The sequence below is a fragment of the Dendrobates tinctorius genome, unplaced genomic scaffold, assembly GCF_039654945.1.
Source record: "Dendrobates tinctorius isolate UK_male_01 unplaced genomic scaffold, ASM3965494v1 ptg000362l, whole genome shotgun sequence".
In the NCBI taxonomy this organism is placed as follows: domain Eukaryota; kingdom Metazoa; phylum Chordata; class Amphibia; order Anura; family Dendrobatidae; genus Dendrobates; species Dendrobates tinctorius.
The window spans coordinates 2790757-2812940 of NW_027362028.1; the positions used below are offsets into that span (position 1 = coordinate 2790757).

The 22184-nt window shown below is 43.1% G+C and overlaps 1 protein-coding gene across 6 annotated transcripts; it reads left to right on the top strand.

Moving 5' to 3' along the window:
* Positions 1-5685: 5685 nt before the first annotated feature.
* Positions 5686-21829, top strand: MIER3 (MIER family member 3). Of its 6 annotated transcripts, none has more exons than XM_073562675.1 (13): positions 5686-5785; positions 7663-7687; positions 12059-12118; positions 12794-12939; positions 13034-13168; positions 13449-13569; positions 13772-13857; positions 13940-14012; positions 14096-14241; positions 14456-14534; positions 15123-15217; positions 15527-15654; positions 17262-21829. In XM_073562675.1, the coding sequence occupies exons 4-13, from the start codon at positions 12841-12843 to the stop codon at positions 17932-17934; spliced, it is 1635 nt and encodes a 544-aa protein (XP_073418776.1). In that variant the 5' UTR covers positions 5686-5785; positions 7663-7687; positions 12059-12118; positions 12794-12840; the 3' UTR covers positions 17935-21829. The 6 variants fall into 6 exon arrangements, with proteins under 6 accessions (XP_073418776.1, XP_073418775.1, XP_073418779.1 ...); XM_073562678.1 differs by lacking the exon at positions 12059-12118 and having other exon boundaries at positions 5729-5785; positions 17262-17407; positions 17492-21829; XM_073562676.1 differs by lacking the exon at positions 5686-5785 and adding an exon at positions 5883-5937.
* Positions 21830-22184: the final 355 nt, after the last annotated feature.

Sequence of the window (22184 nt, forward strand, 5' to 3'; positions counted from 1 at the left end):
ATTTGTAGACAGCTATTAAGTCTCCTCTCAGTCTTCTCTTTTGCAAACTAAACATTCCCAAATCCTGCAACCTTTCCTCATAAGACAGGGTTTGCAGACCGGTCACCATTCTGGTCGCTCTTTTCTGAACTTGCTCCAGTTTGTTGATGTCTTTTTTAAAATGTGGTGCCCAAAACTGGACACAATATTCCAGATGAGGTCTGACCAAAGAGGAGTAGAGGGAAATAATGACTTCACATGATCTAGACTGTATGCTTCTGTTAATACATCCTAGAATTGCATTTGTCTTTTTTGCTGCTGCATCACACTGTTGACTCATATTCAGTCTGTGATCTATTAGTATACCCAAGTCTTTTTCACATGTGCGGTTGCTTAGCCCTATCCCTCCCATTCTGTATATGCTTTTCTCATTTTTATTGCCCAGATGTAGTACTTTGCATTTTTCCCTGTTAAAAACCATTCTGTTAGTTGCTGCCCACTTCTCCAGTTTATTTATATCTTTTTGAATCCTCTCTCTCTCTTCTCTAGTATTAGCTATCCCTCCTAGCTTTGTGTCATCAGCAAATTTAATCAGTTAACCCTCAATTCCTTCATCTAAATCGTTGATAAAGATGTTGAACAATACAGGGCCCAGGACAGAGCCCTGTGGTACCCCACTTGAAACATTCTTCCAACTGGATGTGCAGCCATTTACGACCACTCTTTGGGTCCTATCACTAAGCCAGTTATGTATCCACCTAACAGTTGCCTTGTCCATTCCATACTTAGTCATTTTTTCAATAAGGATTGTATGAGCTACTTTGTCAAATGCTTTGCTGTAGTCAAGATATACTATATCTACAGCATTTCCTTGATCCACCCAATCAGTGATTCCGTCATAGAAGGAAAATAAGTTAGTCTGACATGACTTATTAGTTACAAACCCATGCTGACTCTGTTTAATCACTTCATTCTTATCCAGGTACTGACATACATGTTGTTTAATAATTTGTTCAAAGATCTTTCCTGGTATAGAAGTCAGACTCACCGGCCAATAGTTGCCTGGGTCCACCTTCTTCCCCTTTTTGAAGATAGGAACAACATTTGCTCTTCTCCAGTCTTCTGGGACTTCTCCTGTTCTCCAAGAATTTTCAAAGATTATGGAGAGGGGTTCAAAAATTTCTTCTGCTATCTCCTTCAGTACTCTGGGGTGTAATTCATCTGGACCTAGAGACTTGAATTCATTTAGGTTAGCTAAGTGTTTCCTCACTATCTTTCTGTTTATAGATATCCTGGATTCTTCTATTCCCTTAATAGGACTGTGATGAACAGCTGATGTTACATTTCCTTTCTGAGAGAAAACAGATGCAAAATGGAATTTAAAAGTTCAGCCTTCTCATCATCCTGTCTTACCATTTCATCATTTTACATAGTAACATAGTAACATAGTTATTAAGGTTGAAGGGAGACTTTAAGTCCATCTAGTTCAACCCATATCCTATCCTAACTTGCCCTAACTTGTCCTGTAAAAATCCTATAGCATCTTTTACTTTTCTTTTACTTTTGACATATCCCCAAAATCCTTTATTATTGCTTTTGACATCTCTTGCAAGCCTCAATTCATTGTCTGCCTTAGTAATCTGATTTGTGCCCTGCAGGTTCTGCAGCCAGCATTATATTCTTCTTTAGATATGCCTCCCTCTTTCCATTTTATAAACATTTTTTTCTTCCTTTTTAGCATGTGCTTAAGTTCTGTGTTCATCCATCCTGGTTTCCTTAAATGCTTCCTATTCACACAGTACATGGATGCTTCCTAGATCACACAGTACAGGGATGTATATGAGGAGATCACACAGTACATGGATGTATATGAGGAGATCACACAGTACAGGGATGTATATGAGGAGATCACACAGTACAGGGATGTATATGAGGTGTTCGCATAGTACAGGGATGTATATGAGGAGATCACACAGTAAAGGGATGTATATGAGGAGATCACACAGTACAGGGATGTATATGAGGAGATCACACAGTATAGGGATGTATATGAGGAGATCACACAGTACAGGGACGTATATGAAATCACACAGTACAGGGATGTATATGAGGAGATCACACAGTACAGGGATGTATATGAGGAGATCACACAGTACAGAGAGGTATATGAGGAGATCACACAGTACAGAGAGGTATATGAGGAGATCACACAGTACAAGGATGTATATGAGGTGATCGCATAGTACAGGGATGTATATGAGGAGATCACCCAGTACAGGGATGTATATGAAGAGATCACACAGTACAGGGGTGTATATGAGGAGATCACACAGTACAGGGATGTATATGAGATCACACAGTACAGGGATGTATATGAGGAGATCACACAGTACAGAGAGGTATATGAGGAGATCACACAGTACAAGGATGTATATGAGGTGATCGCATAGTACAGGGATGTATATGAGGAGATCACACAGTATAGGGATGTGTATGAGGAGATCACACAGTACATGGATGTATATGAGGAGATCACACAGTACAGGGATGTATATGAGGAGATCACACAGTACATGGATGTATATGAGGAGATCACACAGTACAGGGATGTATATGAGATCACACAGTACTAGGATGCATATGAGATCACACAGTACATGGATGTATATGAGGAGATCACACAGTACAGGGATGTATATGAGGAGATCACACAGTACAGGGATGTGTATGAGGAGATCACACAGTACAGGGATGTATATGAGGAGATCATACAGTACAGGGATGTATATGAGGAGATCACACAGTACAGGGATGTATATGAGGAGATCACACAGTACAGGGATGTGTATGAGGAGATCGCACAGTACAGGGATCTATATGAGGAGATCACACAGTACAGGGATGTGTATGAGGAGATCGCACAGTACAGGGGATGTGTATGAGCAGATCACACAGTACAGGGATGTGTATGAGGAGATCACACAGTACAGGGGATGTGTATGAGCAGATCACACAGTACAGGGATGTATATGAGGTGATCACACAGTACAGGGATGTGTATGAGGAGATCACACAGTACAGGGGATGTGTATGAGGAGATCGCACAGTACAGGGGATGTGTATGAGCAGATCACACAGTACAGGGATGTATATGAGGTGATCACACAGTACAGGGATGTGTATGAGGAGATCACACAGTACAGGGGATGTATATGAGGAGTACGCACAGTACAGGGGATGTGTATGAGCAGATCACACAGTACAGGGATGTATATGAGGTGATCACACAGTACAGGGATGTGTATGAGGAGATCACACAGTACAGGGGATGTGTATGAGGAGATCACAAAGTACAGGGATGTATATGAGATCACACAGTACAGGAATGTGTATGAGGAGATCACACAGTATAGGGATGTGTATGAGGAGATCACACAGTACAGGGATGTATATGAGATCACACAGTACAGGGGATGTATATGAGGAGATCACACAGTACAGGGATGTATATGAGGAGATCACACAGTACAGGGATGTATATGAGATCACACAGTACAGGGATGTGTATGAGGAGATCACACAGTACATGGATGTATATGAGATCACACAGTACAGGGGATGTATATGAGGAGATCGCACAGTACAGGGATGTATATGAGGAGATCACACAGTACAGGGATGTGTATGAGGAGATCACACAGTACAGGGATGTGTATGAGCAGATCACACAGTACAGGGATGTATATGAGGTGATCACACAGTACAGGGATGTGTATGAGGAGATCACACAGTACAGGGGATGTGTATGAGGAGATCACACAGTACAGGGATGTATATGAGATCACACAGTACAGGGGATGTGTATGAGGAGATCGCACAGTACAGGGGATGTGTATGAGCAGATCACACAGTACAGGGATGTATATGAGGAGATCACACAGTACAGGGGATGTGTATGAGCAGATCACACAGTACAGGGATGTATATGAGGTGATCACACAGTACAGGGATGTGTATGAGGAGATCACACAGTACAGGGGATGTGTATGAGGAGATCACACAGTACAGGGATGTATATGAGATCACACAGTACAGGGGATGTGTATGAGGAGATCGCACAGTACAGGGGATGTGTATGAGCAGATCACACAGTACAGGGATGTATATGAGGAGATCACACAGTACAGGGGATGTGTATGAGCAGATCACACAGTACAGGGATGTGTATGAGGAGATCACACAGTACAGGGGATGTGTATGAGCAGATCACACAGTACAGGGATGTATATGAGGTGATCACACAGTACAGGGATGTGTATGAGGAGATCACACAGTACAGGGGATGTGTATGAGGAGATCGCACAGTACAGGGGATGTGTATGAGCAGATCACACAGTACAGGGATGTATATGAGGTGATCACACAGTACAGGGATGTGTATGAGGAGATCACACAGTACAGGGGATGTGTATGAGGAGATCACACAGTACAGGGATGTATATGAGATCACACAGTACAGGAATGTGTATGAGATCACACAGTATAGGGATGTGTATGAGGAGATCACACAGTACAGGGATGTATATGAGATCACACAGTACAGGGGATGTATATGAGGAGATCACACAGTACAGGGATGTATATGAGATCACACAGTACAGGGATGTATATGAGGAGATCACACAGTACAGGGATGTATATGAGATCACACAGTACAGGGATGTATATGAGGAGATCACACAGTACAGGGATGTGTATGAGGAGATCGCACAGTACAGGGATGTATATGAGATCACACAGTACAGGGATGTATATGAGGAGATCACACAGTACATGGATGTATATGAGGAGATCACACAGTACAGGGATGTATATGAGATCACACAGTACAGGGATGTGTATGAGGAGATCACACAGTACATGGATGTATATGAGGAGATCACACAGTACAGGGGATGTATATGAGATCGCACAGTACAGGGATGTATATGAGGAGATCACACAGTACAGGGATGTATATGAGGAGATCACACAGTACAGGGATGTGTATGAGATCACACAGTACAGGGATGTATATGAGGAGATCACACAGTACAGGGATGTGTATGAGATCACACAGTACAGGGATGTATATGAGGAGATCGCACAGTACAGGGATGTATATGAGGAGATCACACAGTACAGGGATGTATATGAGGAGATCACACAGTACAGGGATGTATATGAGGAGATCACACAGTACAGGGATGTATATGAGGAGATCACACAGTACAGGGGATGTATATGAGGAGATCACACAGTACAGGGATGTATATGAGGAGATCACACAGTACAGGGATGTATATGAGGAGATCGCACAGTACAGGGATGTATATGAGGAGATCACACAGTACAGGGATGTATATGAGGAGATCACACAGTACAGGGATGTATATGAGGAGATCGCACAGTACAGGGATGTATATGAGGAGATCACACAGTACAGGGATGTATATGAGGAGATCGCACAGTACAGGGATGTATATGAGGAGATCACACAGTACAGGGATGTATATGAGGAGATCACACAGTACAGGGATGTATATGAGGAGATCGCACAGTACAGGGATGTATATGAGGAGATCACACAGTACAGGATGGCTATGGCAGTGTGACTCCTCCCACACCTGGTCCACCGCTGGAGGCCCCGCCCCCCTCTCGGCCGTCGGACACCTCTGGCTGGTCGCTCAGTCATTGGCTGTCGCTCTCCATCCGGGTACTTTGCGCAGTTGCAGCTCGTTCGCCTAGAGGTACCAATATGGCGGAGGTAAGGAGGAAAACCGGGCCGGAGCGGGGGGAGGGACGATACAGACGGGAATCCCGGGCGCTACAGCCACGGAAACCGGTCATATACCCCTGTAATCCCGATCTCAGAGCCCCATCCACCGCTGAAGGAAGTCTGGGGTCGGGAGAGTCTCTGTGAGACGGGAAAATCGCCTTTAGGCCGTGGGTGGGAGCGGACTGTCCGGGGTGGGGGGAGGGACCGAGGACGGAGAGGCGGCGGCCGGGGCCAGTGGTTTCCGGTGTGAAGTGGCCGATGAGTGAGCGCGGAGTGTCCGGCAGTAATGGCCTGTACACCGCTCCCCTCCTCTCCTTGCAATCCCCGGGGGAGTGTGTGATGGACGGGCCGGGAGCAGAGCGCCTGAGCCGGGAACCTGCCCCACCCGGGGGCGCCGGCCATAACCCACCCCCAGGCGCCTGGACCCCCCGTGCCGCAGTGGCCCCTGCAGTGAGCCCCGCTGATGGTGGAGCCCCCCGTGCAGCGACCCCCTTGCTGTGCCCCCCCTTGTGTAGCCCCCTCCTCAGCTTCCCCCCTCCTGTCACTTATCACAGAGCGGCCATCAGAGATCAGCGGCGCCCCCCGATCTGTCACGTCGTGCGGTTCTTGCATTTGTCGCCCGCTTTCTGGAACCGGTTTCTTTTAACCCAGTGCGTGTAAGTGGGGCATGAAATCATCTAGGATTCATTACACGTTTCGCCGTTTGCCTCCCATCCCCGCGTGCTTATTGCTGAGTGCAGAATGAGTTAACGGAGAGTCGGTCAGTGAGCTTGTTCTGGCAGCTTTGCGAGTCCCTCCGTGATCCTTTTCTGATCTCTTCCCATTATGTCCGCAGACATCAAAGTTGAATGTGAAGAAACAAAAAGCCAATAAAATCCCACTGCAACTTTCTTATGTTTTTTTTTAAAAATATTTTTGGCCCCAAATATCTCCATTTCCATGCAGCGTGTCCCCCAATGTTTGTAGCTCGTGTGTCACTGTAGATGTCTGGCTGTGTAGCTGGATCCAGGCCGATGGTCGCTGATGTGATGGGGGCGACACTTCACATTGGGTCTCATTCACACCACAACTTTGACCTCTGTTTTGTGTTTGGTCGCACAGTGTCCACTATATGGCGAGAGCTGAAGAGGCCAAAATGAGACGTGAGCCAGGGACCACATGAATGTCGAGTTCTGCTCCTATTCAGTGAGGGGGCCAGAGATGGATGTATCTGATGTGGGGGTCTGATCCTCAGCGAGTCGGCGTCATGTTATTTTGTGCTGTCCCTCTGCCCTAATAATGCCATGTATGACCACATGGTGAGCGTGCATCTCACATGATATGCACACGGTTTAACCTGTACAATGGACTTTACTATAAGATCCCGGGCAGAAATCCCTTGTACTTGGTGAAGTATGAAGTGCCACATGCCCACCAGGCCTCGTTCATCGCAGTGTGAGGATGTTGTTTTGGAATTGGAGCTGACCTGAATGATCATTCACCTATAATAACTAAGGTCCCCCCCCCCACACTACCTGTGAATTACAGAGGAGGGTAAAGCTTGCCCGGCACTTCTTATATGCAGGTGTGCCCCCGTGTGTTGGGAAGGTTTCCATCAGATGGCGTCCGCCTGTCACAGACCGGATGTAGGATGGGGATCCGGCACATGCTAATAGTGGTGTCTGGACGGCTGGGTGACCTGTCTGACATTACCTTGGTACCTGAATGGCAATTACCGGGTCGTGAGCGGCACATCAGATTATCTTGAGATGGGTCGGCAGGTGGGCCGACGGGAAGTCCTCGATCTCTGTGGGGTGTAACGGTTTCTTTATGGGATGTGTGAGGACACGTAATAACTTGTCACTTTTGTGTGTTCTCTCTTTCAGACTTCGTTTGGCAGTCCGAGCCCAGGTTGGTCCTGTTTTCTTACCCTCTAAGCATCGCGTCTCCCTGGCTTGTTGGGGGGATAATTGGTAGAGTTCTCGACGTGTTCATCTACTGAGGAGGAAGTGAAGGTTTTACTGATAAGTCATCACTTGCTGTACGGAGAATTATACTCCAGATTGCCACATCTATGATCAATTCCCCATAATATGGAAGTTTTTACTTTTATTTTTTTTTGTATCACAATAAGACCACATTCACACGCTCAGTATTTGATCTGGATTTCACATCAATATTTGTAAGCTAAAATCAGGAGAGGAACAATCAGAGAAAGGTATAATAGAAACGCGTCACCACTTTAGTGTTTATCGCCCGCTCCTGATTTTGGCTTACAATTACTGATGTGAAGCACTGACCGTGGGAGCGTGGCCTTACTCTTGCATTAGACCTTCTCTGTACTACTTGGGGTCGTATACAGCAGTACCCTTCTGTGTTGTTTGGCTCCTGTGCACTTTGTAAATGTGCACGGCCTCTTTAGTGTTTGCTATGGGGGCTTATTTTCACTGATGTTGTGTCACGGGCACCTGAGGCTTAGCTAGCCCCCCACTGATGGCCACTGGCCCAGGTGTAGAAGACATGGCATGCCGTGACCTCTTCCGTTGTATATAGATCATGTGCATCATTACTCTATCAAGCCATTGCCTGAGTATTAGGACAGCTAATACTCTGATTAAGGCTGGAGTTGACGTGCAGCATTTTTTTTTTTTTTTCTCTTCAATTTTTTTGGGGGTACAGAAGGTACTACAACAAGATCAAAAATCTACATGGCGTTTTTGTGGTCTGTCTTCTTTTTTTTTTTTTTTTTTTTTTTAATCCCTACATAGGTTTTTTTTTCCCTAAACTTTGAACCTTTTTTGCCTCCTTTACATTGTCACTTAGTAATGGATAAATGAAAAACAAATAGAATACAGATTCCCCCACTTTTTCATTTAGTTTTTAACAGGTCCCCATAAACCTTAGTGGCCATTTCTGAACAGGATATACATTGAGTTTAATGCAAATGTAACACACAGATCCATGGAAAAAAACCAATGTGTGAATAGTTCCACTGAAGTCTGGGTCATGATGTAGGTCTGCTTTAAATCTAGACAGCACATGGATGGGAAAACTTTGGCTCTTCCTTTCAGTTCCATCCAACACAGAAGGGTAACGCAGTGCACGGCTGGACGCCTCTCAGCTTGTTCCCGGTTATCAGCACTTCCTTTATATATTGTTAGAGACAGAATTGTTCATGTGTTTTCAACACCAATATCACAAAAATGAGCGGCGAAGACTATGGGGAAATGCTAGAACACTATAGGGTAAACGGGCACCATCTCAAATGATATCATATGTGGGATCTCCCAATGCATATAAGACTATATAGAAGCAGACCAAGAAAAAGTATATGCAACAACTATAGGGATCACCACCAATATTTATAATGCAAAAATATATATTTTATTTAATCCCAGCAAACACTACATTCAAACACATGGTTAAAAACAATTAAAAAGTCTGTGCAAAAACAGACATTAGAAAGTGAACAAAGAAAATTGGGTCATAATCACATACAATTCAATATTTAAGGTTCCAAAACCCCAGACAAAATACAAAATATAAAAGTGCAAATGCTCATTAATTAATGAAGTCCCACTACATAGAGATATATATTATATTTCAATATTTCGAGTACTGATACCTGTATGCATGCTGTTTACAAATAAATACTGTCATAGACTGACAGGTCACTGACCTTGAGAAAGACACATCTTGGTGTCGATACACGTGGGTCCTAGGTTCCACAAAACCCAGCTGCGTGCTTCCACTTGGGATCCGCCTGGTATCATGGTTGGAGGCAGGGGTGATTTTTGTCTGTGCCTCCAGGGCTCCTGTGCTGGTAATATGCTCTCTGCTGTGAGGTAATATTGGCTGCAGCAGTTTGAATGTCCCAGGGTGTATGGTAATAGAGCTTGGAGTACCATTAGTAACATTTGCTGATGGTTCCCTGTGTAAGCGTGCGTCTAGCACATTTAGTATGTCTATGGCAGTATTTATTTGTAAACAGCATGTATACAGGTATCAGTACTTGAAATATTGAAATATAATAATATATATCTATGTAGTGGGACTTAATTAATGAGCATTTGCACTTTTGTATTTTGTCTGGTGTTTTGGAACCTGAAATATTGAATTGTATGTGATTATGACCCAATTTTCTTTGTTCACTTTCTAATGTCTGTTTTTGCACAGACTTTTTAATTGTTTTTAACCATGTGTTTGTATGTAGTGTTTGCTGGAATTAAAATATATATTTTTGCATTATATATATTGGTGGTGATCCCTATAGTTGTTGCATATACTTGGTCTGCGACTATGGGGAAATGCATTATCCAGTAATGTAGCTTTAATGCGAACGACAGACTGTCAAAACCCACTGACATTTGTGATGGAAAATCCTCTTTGTAGTTGTGAATCGGGCTGGGTCTGCAAACGCCAATAACCTTCAGCAAATCCTCTACATGTGACTAGGGTCTGATGGGAACACTTCTGTCAATCACGATATATCAGGGAGGAGCTCGATTGCCTCCAGCCTCAGAGCAATGTATAAGTTATGATGTATGAGCAGCAGATTTTCACCTTGATCCTAGATCATTGTCACGTTTTCTGCTGCAGAACTTGGGCTAATAGCTGTTATTGGGAAGATGATTATTATGTGGAGGGGGGAAATGCATAAACAGCTGCATAATCGAGACCTAAACCTACAGTAAAAATCTCATAAAATAACGTGTTAAGAGGCGCTAATGTCACAAATGCCTAAGAAATTAGTGTTTCAGAAGCTTCTTTATTTGGCGACATCGCCACCAATGTAATATATGGTCCGTGCATGGACCTGGACCCAACTAAAAGTCTGATCTGTGCCTATGAGCCTTTAGTTGGGGGTCAGGAGATCCGCAGTCAGTACATGGAGCATATAAGACTTGTGTGTAAATGTAGCCTTATAAATATCCCATACATTAAAGCAATGGTGTTAGTGCCCCATTAAATCTGAACTAAATGGCTCATTACCTTAATGAAAATGCTGAATAATTCTGTGTATTTGTTTAATGAAAAACAGCGTGCCTCCTCTTTTTTTTTTTTTTCTTTTCTTCTTAAATATATATATTGCTTTTATCATTGTTCTATTTGACCACTTTAATTTAGTGTAAAGTGTTATTAATAGGAGATTATGGGACAAGCTGAAGCACTGGGTATGACAGAATCACCGCCGTGCTTTGTAATTGGCAGCTTCAGGCTGGATTCATGTGTCTGTACTTTCCAGCCTGTGGACCTGGCCGTAGTTCCCAGCCCACCCGCAGGTCTCCTCTAGCGGCCGCATTAATGTAAAGGAGTCACGAGATCGCACTATAAATATACAAAACAGACGTGAATGTAGCCAGGCCTGAAACGTTCCTTTTTCCTGGCTTGTATTGCTGGTGTTAAGAGAATGTGATAGGCTAGATTACAGGCTTCTCTGTAGGTCAGACACATCATCCCGCGTGTGGAAGATTGGATGACGACGGACATGTAGGAACGTCGTTCTGATAGTTGGAAATGATTCCATATCTTTTACCCATGTAGGGATCAGGGCTGGTAAACTTACAACTGAGGGAACAGGTTACCAATAATGAGGGTTCGCACGACCGTATTATGGCGATATTTTATGTGGTCAGGCAAATACGATTCTGTGAATTGACCCATAGCCTAAAATTATCGGGTTCCCCAATAAACGGACACTTGTAGCCCCCCTGCTGCGGCACTAGAGATGGTCCCCAGGTTTTTCTGCCACAACAGTGCGGGATAACTCCCTGTGTCGGCACATTCTTCCAGTGACTATAGAATGTATGGCAACGTCTCCATTCAGAAGAACATTTCCACCATTTTCAAAATAGCCCCAGTCCTAATTGGCAAAGAACGACCTCTGCTGCCTGCCTCCTGGGCCTCGTTCACACGGCAGAATATTGGTCAGTTTCTTGTGTGTGTAATCCGGACATCAGGAGCGGGACATAGTATTTCAGTTTATCGTTTACCTTGTCTGGCATGTCATGTCCTACAATTACTGATATTCTGCTGTCAGATGGCCGGGTCAGATTTTTCTTTTTAGATCTCATGATTTAAAATCTGTTCTATGTCAAATGTAATTGGTGAGAGTAATAAAAAGGATCCAAAACGAAACATAACCTGGGAGAAATGAAGGAATTGAGCAGTGATCCGGGTGTTGTGTGATGGGGCGAGGGCGCAGGCAGGAATCAGAGTCTCATCAGAACGTAATATGAGTCTGGAAAATACTGTTTTTATTTCAATTTTTCTCTGAAATAGATAACTACTGAAGCATATCACAATGAAATATTCAATCAGAATGACAAAGAGAAAGTAAAGGTAATTTGCGAAACCATTTTTTTTTTTTTTTTCTAAATGCTGAAGTGAGACAGGTGCTTTAAGAAAGTGATGTAGTTATAAGTGTCTGCAGCGAAAAAAAGTGCAAACGCCGGCATCTAAGCCCTGCAGAAAGTGCGAGTCGTGGCACAGATATCTCATCCTTATTGTTTTGTGGGTGCATCTGGGTATTTGGCAAGAAGAAGAATGGGAAAAGTCAAAAACTCTGGATCAGCGGATAAAGCGGAGGTGGAAATATCGCAGCTAAAATTCCTGAGCCGAACAGAGCACCCAATCCAGGGCGTCTTCCATGTAGCATTATTGGTCCCGCCGGAGGTCCGGGCTCCTTTCTAGGATGTATGATTGGGGACCAGATGACTTTCTGCACTTGCTTTGTGGTCTATGTTCCTGTCTCTGCTGTCTGTATTGTAAGGCCTCGTCCTCCCTTCTAGGCTGCAGTCCTATGTTGGTTCCGTGTTTAACCTTTTGACAGAATTGTGATAAATGTTTGCTTCTTTGTGAATGTACTTCTCTCCCGAGCACAGCCCCCTAATGTCCGGACGTTTCCAGGTCTGTTGTTTTTGTATGATGTGTTTTGCGCTGGATTTTATGGCCTCAGAAGATGCTTGTTGCTTTGTCTTTACTAATCACAGCCTTTTTTTTTTTTTTCTCTTTCAGTCGGCTCTCTGTCATCTGAGGATCATGACTTTGACCCTACAGCTGAAATGTTGGTACATGACTATGATGATGAGAGAACTCTTGAAGAGGAAGAAATGAAGGAGGACGGCAAAAATTTTAGTTCTGAAATTGAAGATTTAGAAAAGGTACACAGCAAATCTGCGGCTTAGAAATGAGGCCTAATTCTGCGTTTTAGGTGAATGTTGTCTCCCTTTTAATTAATGTAAATTGTTTCCCCAGGAAGGAAACATGCCTTTGGAGGATTTACTAGCAATCTATGTATATGAGCCTGCAGATCCAGTAATGGCGGGATCCAGTGCGGGGAGCTCCCCAAGTGAGCTTGCGGATGAGCTGCCAGACATGACGTTGGATAAAGTAAGTGATATTGTTTCTGTATATTATATAAGCGGATTGCCCATGTTCTCACACCAGCCTTGCGGTTGGCACTTTTATATAATGCATCCATAGGGCTTCATTCATGCAGGAGAACAGAAGTGGTTTCTCGGGGGGTGTAGAGCTGGTTTGCGTTTTGTGAGACTGTGACCTATCAAACACGTGGGGCAATATTCTATCTTGGGCTTAGTCCTATTAGTTATATTGACCAAACACCAGACTGTTCTGACTTTTATATCTGATTCAATTATAACTTTTCAAGGAGGAAATTGCAAAGGACCTTTTGTCAGGTGATGATGAAGAAACACAGTCTTCTGCCGATGACTTGACGCCATCCGTGACATCACACGAAGCAACAGAATTTTTTCCACGACCCTTAAGATGTAAGTAAAAACTGAGGTTAAGGCCCAATTCAGACAAGTGCAATTTAGCATCTGTATTACGGCTGCGAGTCTTCTGACCAGACAGAATAGCAGCATAGAGTCCTACATTTGTGGGTTCACAATATTTTTGGGGGCTTTATGCGCTATAAGCCGCTTTCCTGGGTTAAATCACAAAATTAATTCCTTGCTTTGTGATAAACAGCAAACACGGCCTTTGATGGAGATAAGGAGTCAGAAAGCGAGGATTTAGAAACTGATCTGGGGAACTCCTCAGAGGACTTGAGAAAAGTAAGTGTCTTCATGGAAATTTGATAAATGCTGCAGGTGCGTTAAATAATGAATGCTAAAATCTGTCCCTCCATCTATGCAGGAAATAATGATCGGTCCCTATCATCAGGCAGATATCCCAGCTTTCCAGGGACACTACACGGCAGGCCCATCAGGTAAGTTCTCTAATAATCTGTGCCAGCGCCATGATGTGAGGCATACGGTGCTTGTAGTCATGTATAACTCTCATCATCCACAGCACATGAATATGAGGATCACTTGGTCTGGAGTCCGGATGTAGTTCCAGAAAGCAAAGTGGAAGAATATCTATTGGAAACCAGAATTGACAGCAAGAGGGATATGGGCAGAGTCTCGGACAGAGCGATCATTAAGGATGATGAACAGGTATGTGGGTTTATAATCTTGTAACATAAGTCATTAAAGTAGACAACCATATTGTGTGTTTGTTTTTTTTTTGTCTGTATGTGGGGTCAGCCACACAAAGCGGATAATTAATGGAAAAAAAAAATTGGAAATTGTCAGATCCTGTCATCAGTCATGTCCCCCCAAAGTGTTTTTCTGTTTTTGCATTCAGTATAAGATTTTTGTTATTTTCCAGGCCTTGCACGAACTCTTTAAATGTCGATACAACACCCGAGAGGCGATGGAGAGATTCCGGAATAGAAGAATGTTATATGGTAATACTTTTGTGTTTCTTGCACATCCTCTAGAATTTCAGAAATGAGGAATAGACGTGTCCATGTGTCATAATGTGAGGAGGGGAGTAGAAAAGCACCGAGCTCTACTGTCGGGTTTCTGCAGAAATGTATTGGGCTAGATTGGATATGTTTTCCCGGTTGGAATGAGACGCAGCAGGAAACATAATGGGAGAACGGGAGGCGCAGTTATCAGCTGAGTTTTATAATGTTGTATGTAAAGTTAAATGTGTTTATACTTTAATCCTTATTTGTCTTCAGGGCTTAGTGATATCTGCCATCCAGAAGACGCAGAGAAAGTGATATTCATTACAAGTTCTTATAAGACATTGGAACCCCTTTTCTTGGTGTTCCATTCGTCAGTAAGGCTTTAGCTCTGCCGCCTATATAGACACATAAAACAAGCATAGAAGGTAAAAGCCGTACGCCAAAGGTGATGTTGCTAAAATAGATTAGCAGCAAAGCAAAAAAAAAAAAAAAAGTGTTAATAATAAGCTGAATGTGATTTTTATCAGATGACGTCGCAGCCAGCACTGACTCTGCTTGTGATTTTTTTTATTTTTTTTTCAGATGATATCCGGCCTTGGACTGAGGATGAATGCAGGAATTTTGAACACGGTCTTGTAATACACGGGAAGGATTTTCATCTAATACAGAAAAATAAGGTAATTTAAGATAATGCCAGTAAAGGGGAACGAAGGATTACATTTAAATGTGTTCCCCAAAGTGGCTGTACAGGTGGAGCTCCCCTGACACTACGTTACAGCTAACAATGTGATGGCAATTACGGAGGAAAGAGATGATAAACCGAGCTGTCCTATACCCCTTGTGGCGCTTCTATGGTTGCAGTTTTTTTTTTTTTCTAAACTCCTGTAATTGAAGTTGCAGTGAATGTATCTCAAATGGAATTTCTTTCGTTAGTCGCTCGTGACTATAGTGGAAATCTGGAATATATTTATTTATTTTTATTTCAGGTGAGGACCCGGACAGTAGCAGAATGTGTCGCCTTTTACTACATCTGGAAGAAATCTGAGCGATATGATAATTTTGCCCAGCAAACAAGGTTTGGGAAGAAGAGATATCATCATCATCCTGGAGTAACGTGAGTTGAATTTACTGATGCTCATCTTTTAAAGGGTAGAAAATATAACGTGGCACTGCTGTGAGTGGTGCCTATGTAGGATCCCAACCCGTGAGTAATATCAAGAGAAAACTTGGCACTCAACTTTTGAGGATTATGAAAATTTTAATGCAGTCCAAAATCAACAACGTTTCGGTCCCAAAGTGAACCTTCATCAAGTACCGACTGCACAGTGTGAACACACTCCAATTTGTTGGGATAGAAACCAGCCGTGTAGACTGGGGTGCACCTTCAAGAGGTATAGTTAAATGATCAGTGGGTAAATTGACCCAAATTGCTCATTTGTATAAATTGCATCTAATGAGCATCCACAACCATGGGTATCAAAAGATTTTCATGGATGGCATAAGGCACTTAAATATGGCCAGATGTATTCAGGAGAAAACGTCCTCTAATAGGATAATGGCAAAGTGTTTAAATCTCTCATATAGGGAAAAACCTTTACTTATGTATGGTCTCACTGTGTCCCCAGGCAGTATTAGCGTCAGCCCAGTGGTGGTTCAGTGGGCGTTGTGTCAGGCTCATCAGCATGATGTCCACAGCTTGCAGTATATCTGCCCCCAGCCTGATCTAGAAGACAAGAAAAAGACCTTTTATTATACTTGCCTGCAGGGCCGTCCGGTCTGATGGGTGTCGCTGTTCTTGGTCCGATACCTCCCATCTTCTTACGATCGCCTCCCTCTTTCTTGCGTCATCCACACGAAGCGTCTCTACGTCATCCATTCAGTCTCCTCAGCATCACACTCCTGTGCAGGCTTACTGCTCTGCCCTGTCGAGGGCAGAGAAGTACGCTTCTGCAGGAGCACAACGCCGGGGACACTACATCCACACGAAGCAAGATGGAGGGCCGCGATCGTAAGAAAATGGGAGTAGCTGGACTAAGAATATCAACACGCATTGCACCAGAACGCCGTGCAGGGGAGTATAATAAAAGGTGTTTTTCTTCAGGTCAAGTGGGTGGCAGATATACAGTATTATAGAAGGCTTATATCAGCCCTGAAAGGTGGTATCTCATATCTGCCCAACCTGGTGACAGATTCGCTTTAACAGTGCTCACTGTAGTCCTCTCACAGACTAGGACGGCTGCTGTGCAGGTGGAAAGGCGTCAAGGCGAAGTGTGCTACAGTGCTGCCACATTCATGTTTTATGAAGCATATTGCCGTTTGATAGTGTTTTTTTGTGTTAGTTTTTTTTTTGATTATCCAAATCTGTAAGTGGTCCATCAATAGTAGAATTCCTCTTATTTTTCCTATTCCTTGTAAATCCGTTCATGACAGGCTCAAAAACTGCATGTCTGAGCGCACAAAACATTTGCAGACCAAGGAGACTTTCTTATTCATTTCGTTTTGGGACCGGGAACCATGTGCATATGAGGCGGATATTAGGAAAGTACAGTTGGCTCCTTGTACACTGGCTGGTCACAGCCTCCCGGCCCAGAGATTTATGTGATGTAGACAATTGACATATTCTGCCTCTGAATTTTGATGTGTGAAGTTCAACATGGATAATATTTGCTGGTGCTGCTCACTGTACAATCAATAAAGCTTCTTGTACCTTCTCTTATCCAGGGATTACATGGACCGATTGTTGGATGAAGCGGAGATCCTGGGAGGAGCAGACAATCCATCAGCCTTAACCTGCCAAAACCGATCGGATTCCATCCCCGACTCCCAGCTCAACCTGCTGAACTCCATCACTGCCAATGATCTGACAGGTGAGGCGATGCTGCGTGCCACCATCCAGCACCAGCCGCCACATCTACAGGGGGCTCCTAATCATTTCCCACCTTTCCTTTCAGCACTGTCTCACAGTGTAGCATGCAATAATCCAGACGTGAACTGTTTGAACGATGGCTTCCCAGCATTGGACACGTTACCCCGGGGCCCGGTAAATCATGTGCCTGTTGGAACAGAAGACTTGCTTTCATTGCCCACTAATGGGGAAAGTGATTGTTTTAACTTATTTGAGACTGGATTTTATCCTCCGGAACTTAACACAGTGAGTTTATGCAGCGATGAATCTGAGAGGCCGGCGAAAAGGATAAAAATGGGGATCTCCGTCCCGGAATCCTACATCAGCGACGTTTCTGTAAATAACCTGGACTTTGAGAACCACACGCACCATATCACCAGTGCCAAAATGGCCGTATCTGTGGCAGACTTCAGCAGTTTATCTGCAAGCGAGACAAACAGTTTTATAAGTTCACACACACTACACCACACGGCCCTACAATCGGAATAACTCCACCTTTACGTCCTCCGGGCAAACAGTGGAGGATGAAATCTGATCAAAAACTTCGGGTTTGCTGAGTCTTTCACTGGAAGTTTGAACTTTTTTTTTTTTTTTTCTTTTTTTGCTATGACATCAGTGATGTCTTTGTACAGAACTATATCTTGATTTTTCTCAAGAATTAACTTCATTTTGGTCCATTAATGTGGAAATAGACAATGTTCAGCGGAGTCGGGAACTCAGATTATGTTCTGGGGAAGCAGCTTTAGGCTTTAATTTTTTTTTTTTTTTGTTAAAATCTGTAGATAACGGAGTCTCCCATCTCAAAAACCAGCACAGGTTCCAAGTCCCCCTGAGAGTAAAGAGAGCAGCGGGAAAGCTATGTTTACAGGTACCGGTCCGATCCCGCTCCATGTAGCATTTATTTTTAAAGTGGGGTCGGCACCCAGCCCGACGAAGAGGGTCTTCAGTTTATTTTGAGCTCGCTATTTTATGGGAGCACTCGTGCACAAACCACGATCACCTCTCGCACATGCGATAGTCTACGCTTTGTCTAAAGGAATCCTGTTTTGATGCTCCAATATTTACCATATTGTTCTTCTACTGCCAGAGTGGAATTTTGTGTACTTTTGTAGGATTTTTTTTTTTTTTTCTTTTTCCCCTTTTGTGGTATTGTATTTTTTTTTTTTTTTTATTAGGGGTCAACACTTTTTGTCTACGATTTTTCGAAGATTTTAAAATAAATTACACATTAATCTGTGTATCCGAAAGTTTCCTGGAGAAGAGGACATGGTCCAAGCTTGGCTTCTGATTCTAGAACGCACCTCCGTGCAAAAGGTCCAGGGTGGCCGATCTGTCGGCTCGGCCTGTGCTGTACCGATTTCCCCCTCCTCATGCCTAGCCCTGCCGTGCTGTGATCATGTCTCCAGTGTACATGTACTGCTCCATGAGCCAGAGCTTGCCAATACATCCGCTCGAGGTTATGATCTATATGCTCCTATTACAATGCACATTTTTTTTCCATGTGCTTCCTCTGCCAAAGAGTCCTTCCCGTCACTGTCCAGTCGTCTACCACTGCTGCTCCCGTCACGCTCCGGTTATCAGAGCGATCTCCATCCTTCATCCTATGCGCTGTCTGGGGGTGATTTAGGAATCGTAGATTGGGGGTCGGGTATTTATTATTCACTTACTGTGAACTGCATTTCGGATTAGTCCCACGTCACCGCTCTACTTGAAGGATGATACAATGACCCTGCGGACCTTCTATGGCCTCGTTTCCCCACAGACGCTCCGCAGGTGGTGGCACTCGTTGTCTTTACACCCCCCTCGTTACATCCGGATGACTGATGCTTCAACCCGTTGCACTTTTTCTTGACCCAATCGTTCCTCCACCGCCGATGCAGTAATACTCAGTTTATCTATGCATTGCTGGACTCTCTAGACTCTCCAGTTTCTTGCCAGTAGTTTTGGTTGTCAGCAAAAAAAAAAAGAAAAACTTTGTACCGACACTTTATTTCCTGAATAGAGATTTTTTTTTTTTTTAATTTCTGACCAAATTTTTTTTTTTTTTCTTGCTTTGAACAATAGGCATTAGGCTAGCAAAGTCGTGCTTTCATGGTAGCCGATGACTCCTTCCTGGCCTCAGCGACAGTCTATGGGTTCCCTACTGTGGCCGCAGCAACTAGCAAAGTTTTTTTTGTATGTTCTATATAAATATATATATAGATATATATATAAAATCTGTATCTCTATTTTTCTTTTTCGATGTCGCTGATTGTGTGGGCAGACGAGTGTTGGAAACTGTGAGCTAGCATTAAAGATTTACCTCTAATTCTCGTTACGAGGCAATAATTGCAATTTTTTTTTTTTTGTAAATACTTGTACATTTTCTTATCTTGGATATATATATATTTCTGTAAAATTGTTTTCAGATTTCCTGCGGTGTATAGTATCCTTTTTTTGTGCATGCCCAATGTGACAGAACGTGTACCACTATTAACTTTACCCATGTAAAATAGCTATTTATTATCTTTTTTTTTTTTTTTTCTTTAAACCTGGGCTTTCTGTTTTAAAGATGTCATACTAGTTTTTAACCCCTTAGCTGCTGCAGTTATAAAGCAGTAAGTCTGCAACCTATAACTTTTTTTTTTTTACAGCCGTTGGTTTGCTGGGAGTTGTAGTAGTTCCGCAACAGCTGATGACGTAGCCACAGGTTGCAGCCGCCCCTGTGGTTCTGTGGGCCGTACTGTAGATGCACAGTCAATGGCGGCTTTGGGGTTCCTAAAATTGCGGCGGTGGTGGTGGAGGACGCCATTCTACGTCTGATATTCACGGCTCCGCTGCTTGGTTGATGGCGAGGATGGTGAATATCCACTAAACGCCATGGTCGTCCTCCGGCCACACACACACGGGCGCGAAGGGACCTGCAAACGTGAAGAATCTTACGTTGCCTTTCTGTATCGAAACGTTAAAGCACAATTTTGTCTAGGAAACCGATTAATTCTTTGTTTGTTTTTTTTCGCAGCAATTTAGTTTCATGCAGAGAAACCAAAAAAAAAAAAAATAGATGTGGTCGTTTTATTTTCTGTAACCGCGTCTGATGTGTTACGTGGGGTGGAATAACTGGGTCGGTTTCTAGCAATACTGCAAACTGGTAGTGCATTACTATATGGCGGTAAATATGGCGTCCTGGTTAAGCAGTGGTCACTTTCTATGTAGCGTAATTTAAGGCAAGACAACATGGTTGATCAGAAAGGTGCGATCCCCAACCCGGTTGTCGGAGGCTTGTTTTTTTTTGTTTGCTTGTTTTTTTTTCACCATTTGGGACAGAATGGCGCCATAACGTGCACCTGGCCTTATGAAACTTGCCTCAAATACCCCCTTGGGTTTAGATAGTTATGGTGCATCAGTCTAGAGTTTTCCAGGAAGCCTGAAGACACAATGGTGAAGGTTTCTCGGGGGTCTGCGAGCACAAGTGCAGAAGTCAGATCTGTATTTTCTCCCCACTGGCGGCCATTCTAGTTTTTGGTATCTGCAGTACAGACCTGACGTCCGCACGTGGCGAGCGCTCCAATGCCTTAAGGATTGCACCTTTTATGTTCAGCCTCTTGTCCGTCCAGAGCTGCTTGCGCATCGTCTAGATCTTTTTTTTGTTTTTGTTTTTTTTTTTTTTATATATTGCTGAATTTACTTGAAGGGGTGTACGACATGTCCGAAGGAAATCCTCTAGTGTGTACTATTAGGTCCGCAGTTGTGCAGTGTTTTTATTTTTATTTTCCTTTTATTCCACAGCCAATTGGCAAATGTTAAAGCCGAGCTCTTGACTGGAATGTGAGAATTATTATTTTATTTTTTTTTTGCCTACAAGGTAAATGAGCGAACCGAGAGCGGGCCTGCTCACAGCCGATGTTATGCCTCCACCAAGCAATTAGAAATTCTATTTTTTCTAAGAAAAATAAGTTTAAAAAAAAAACTCAATCACACAATGAGATGGAGTATTTACTGAATGGTAACTTTTATAAAAAAAATAAATAAAAAAAAAAAAATAAATATTAAAAGGAAAAGATCGCCATGTATATTTGTTAAGCTCTGTATGAAGATTCCTGTTGTATCACCAGTGTCTGTGCATTTTTTTTTTTTTTTTCTTTTTGTTATTTTTGCCCTTTTTTCTTTTAAGTTTTAAAAAACAGACCATGACCAGTAACGACCCAGAGGCAGCCCTGGGTGACAATCAGAACGACCTGTCGTGTGCGGCTGGAGGAGGTCACTGCGTTGGTTTTAATATTTGTACATAAACACTGACTTTTTTTTTTTTTTTTTTTTTTTTTTTTTTTTTAACATTATTTTGTATTTTTGTTGTATTTTAATATGTGGTGTACAGTTCCAGAAATAAAGTCTGGAAATCTTACCTCGATGGCAGCGTCTGTTGTATTTGTTTTTGTCTCATACTTAATCACGTGAGAACTGAACGATGGGGTCGAAAAGGGTAACGTGGGCCAGAGGAAAATGGGTAATGGTTATTGTCACCCCAGGTCTAGGTTCACACGACGGTATAAAAAAAAAAAATCGAGTCACATCTGGAAAAGTGTGCCAATTTTATTTATTTTTTTTTTTTTACTCACTTTCTCATCCATATGCAATCCATTTTTTTTTCCTCCGCAGCTGTTAATCATTTTCTGCTCCCTATGTTATAGAATTGCAATGTATCTGTAAAAATCGGATGCTACACTGTTTCCGTACGGCATCTTCTGTGAAGTGTTCAG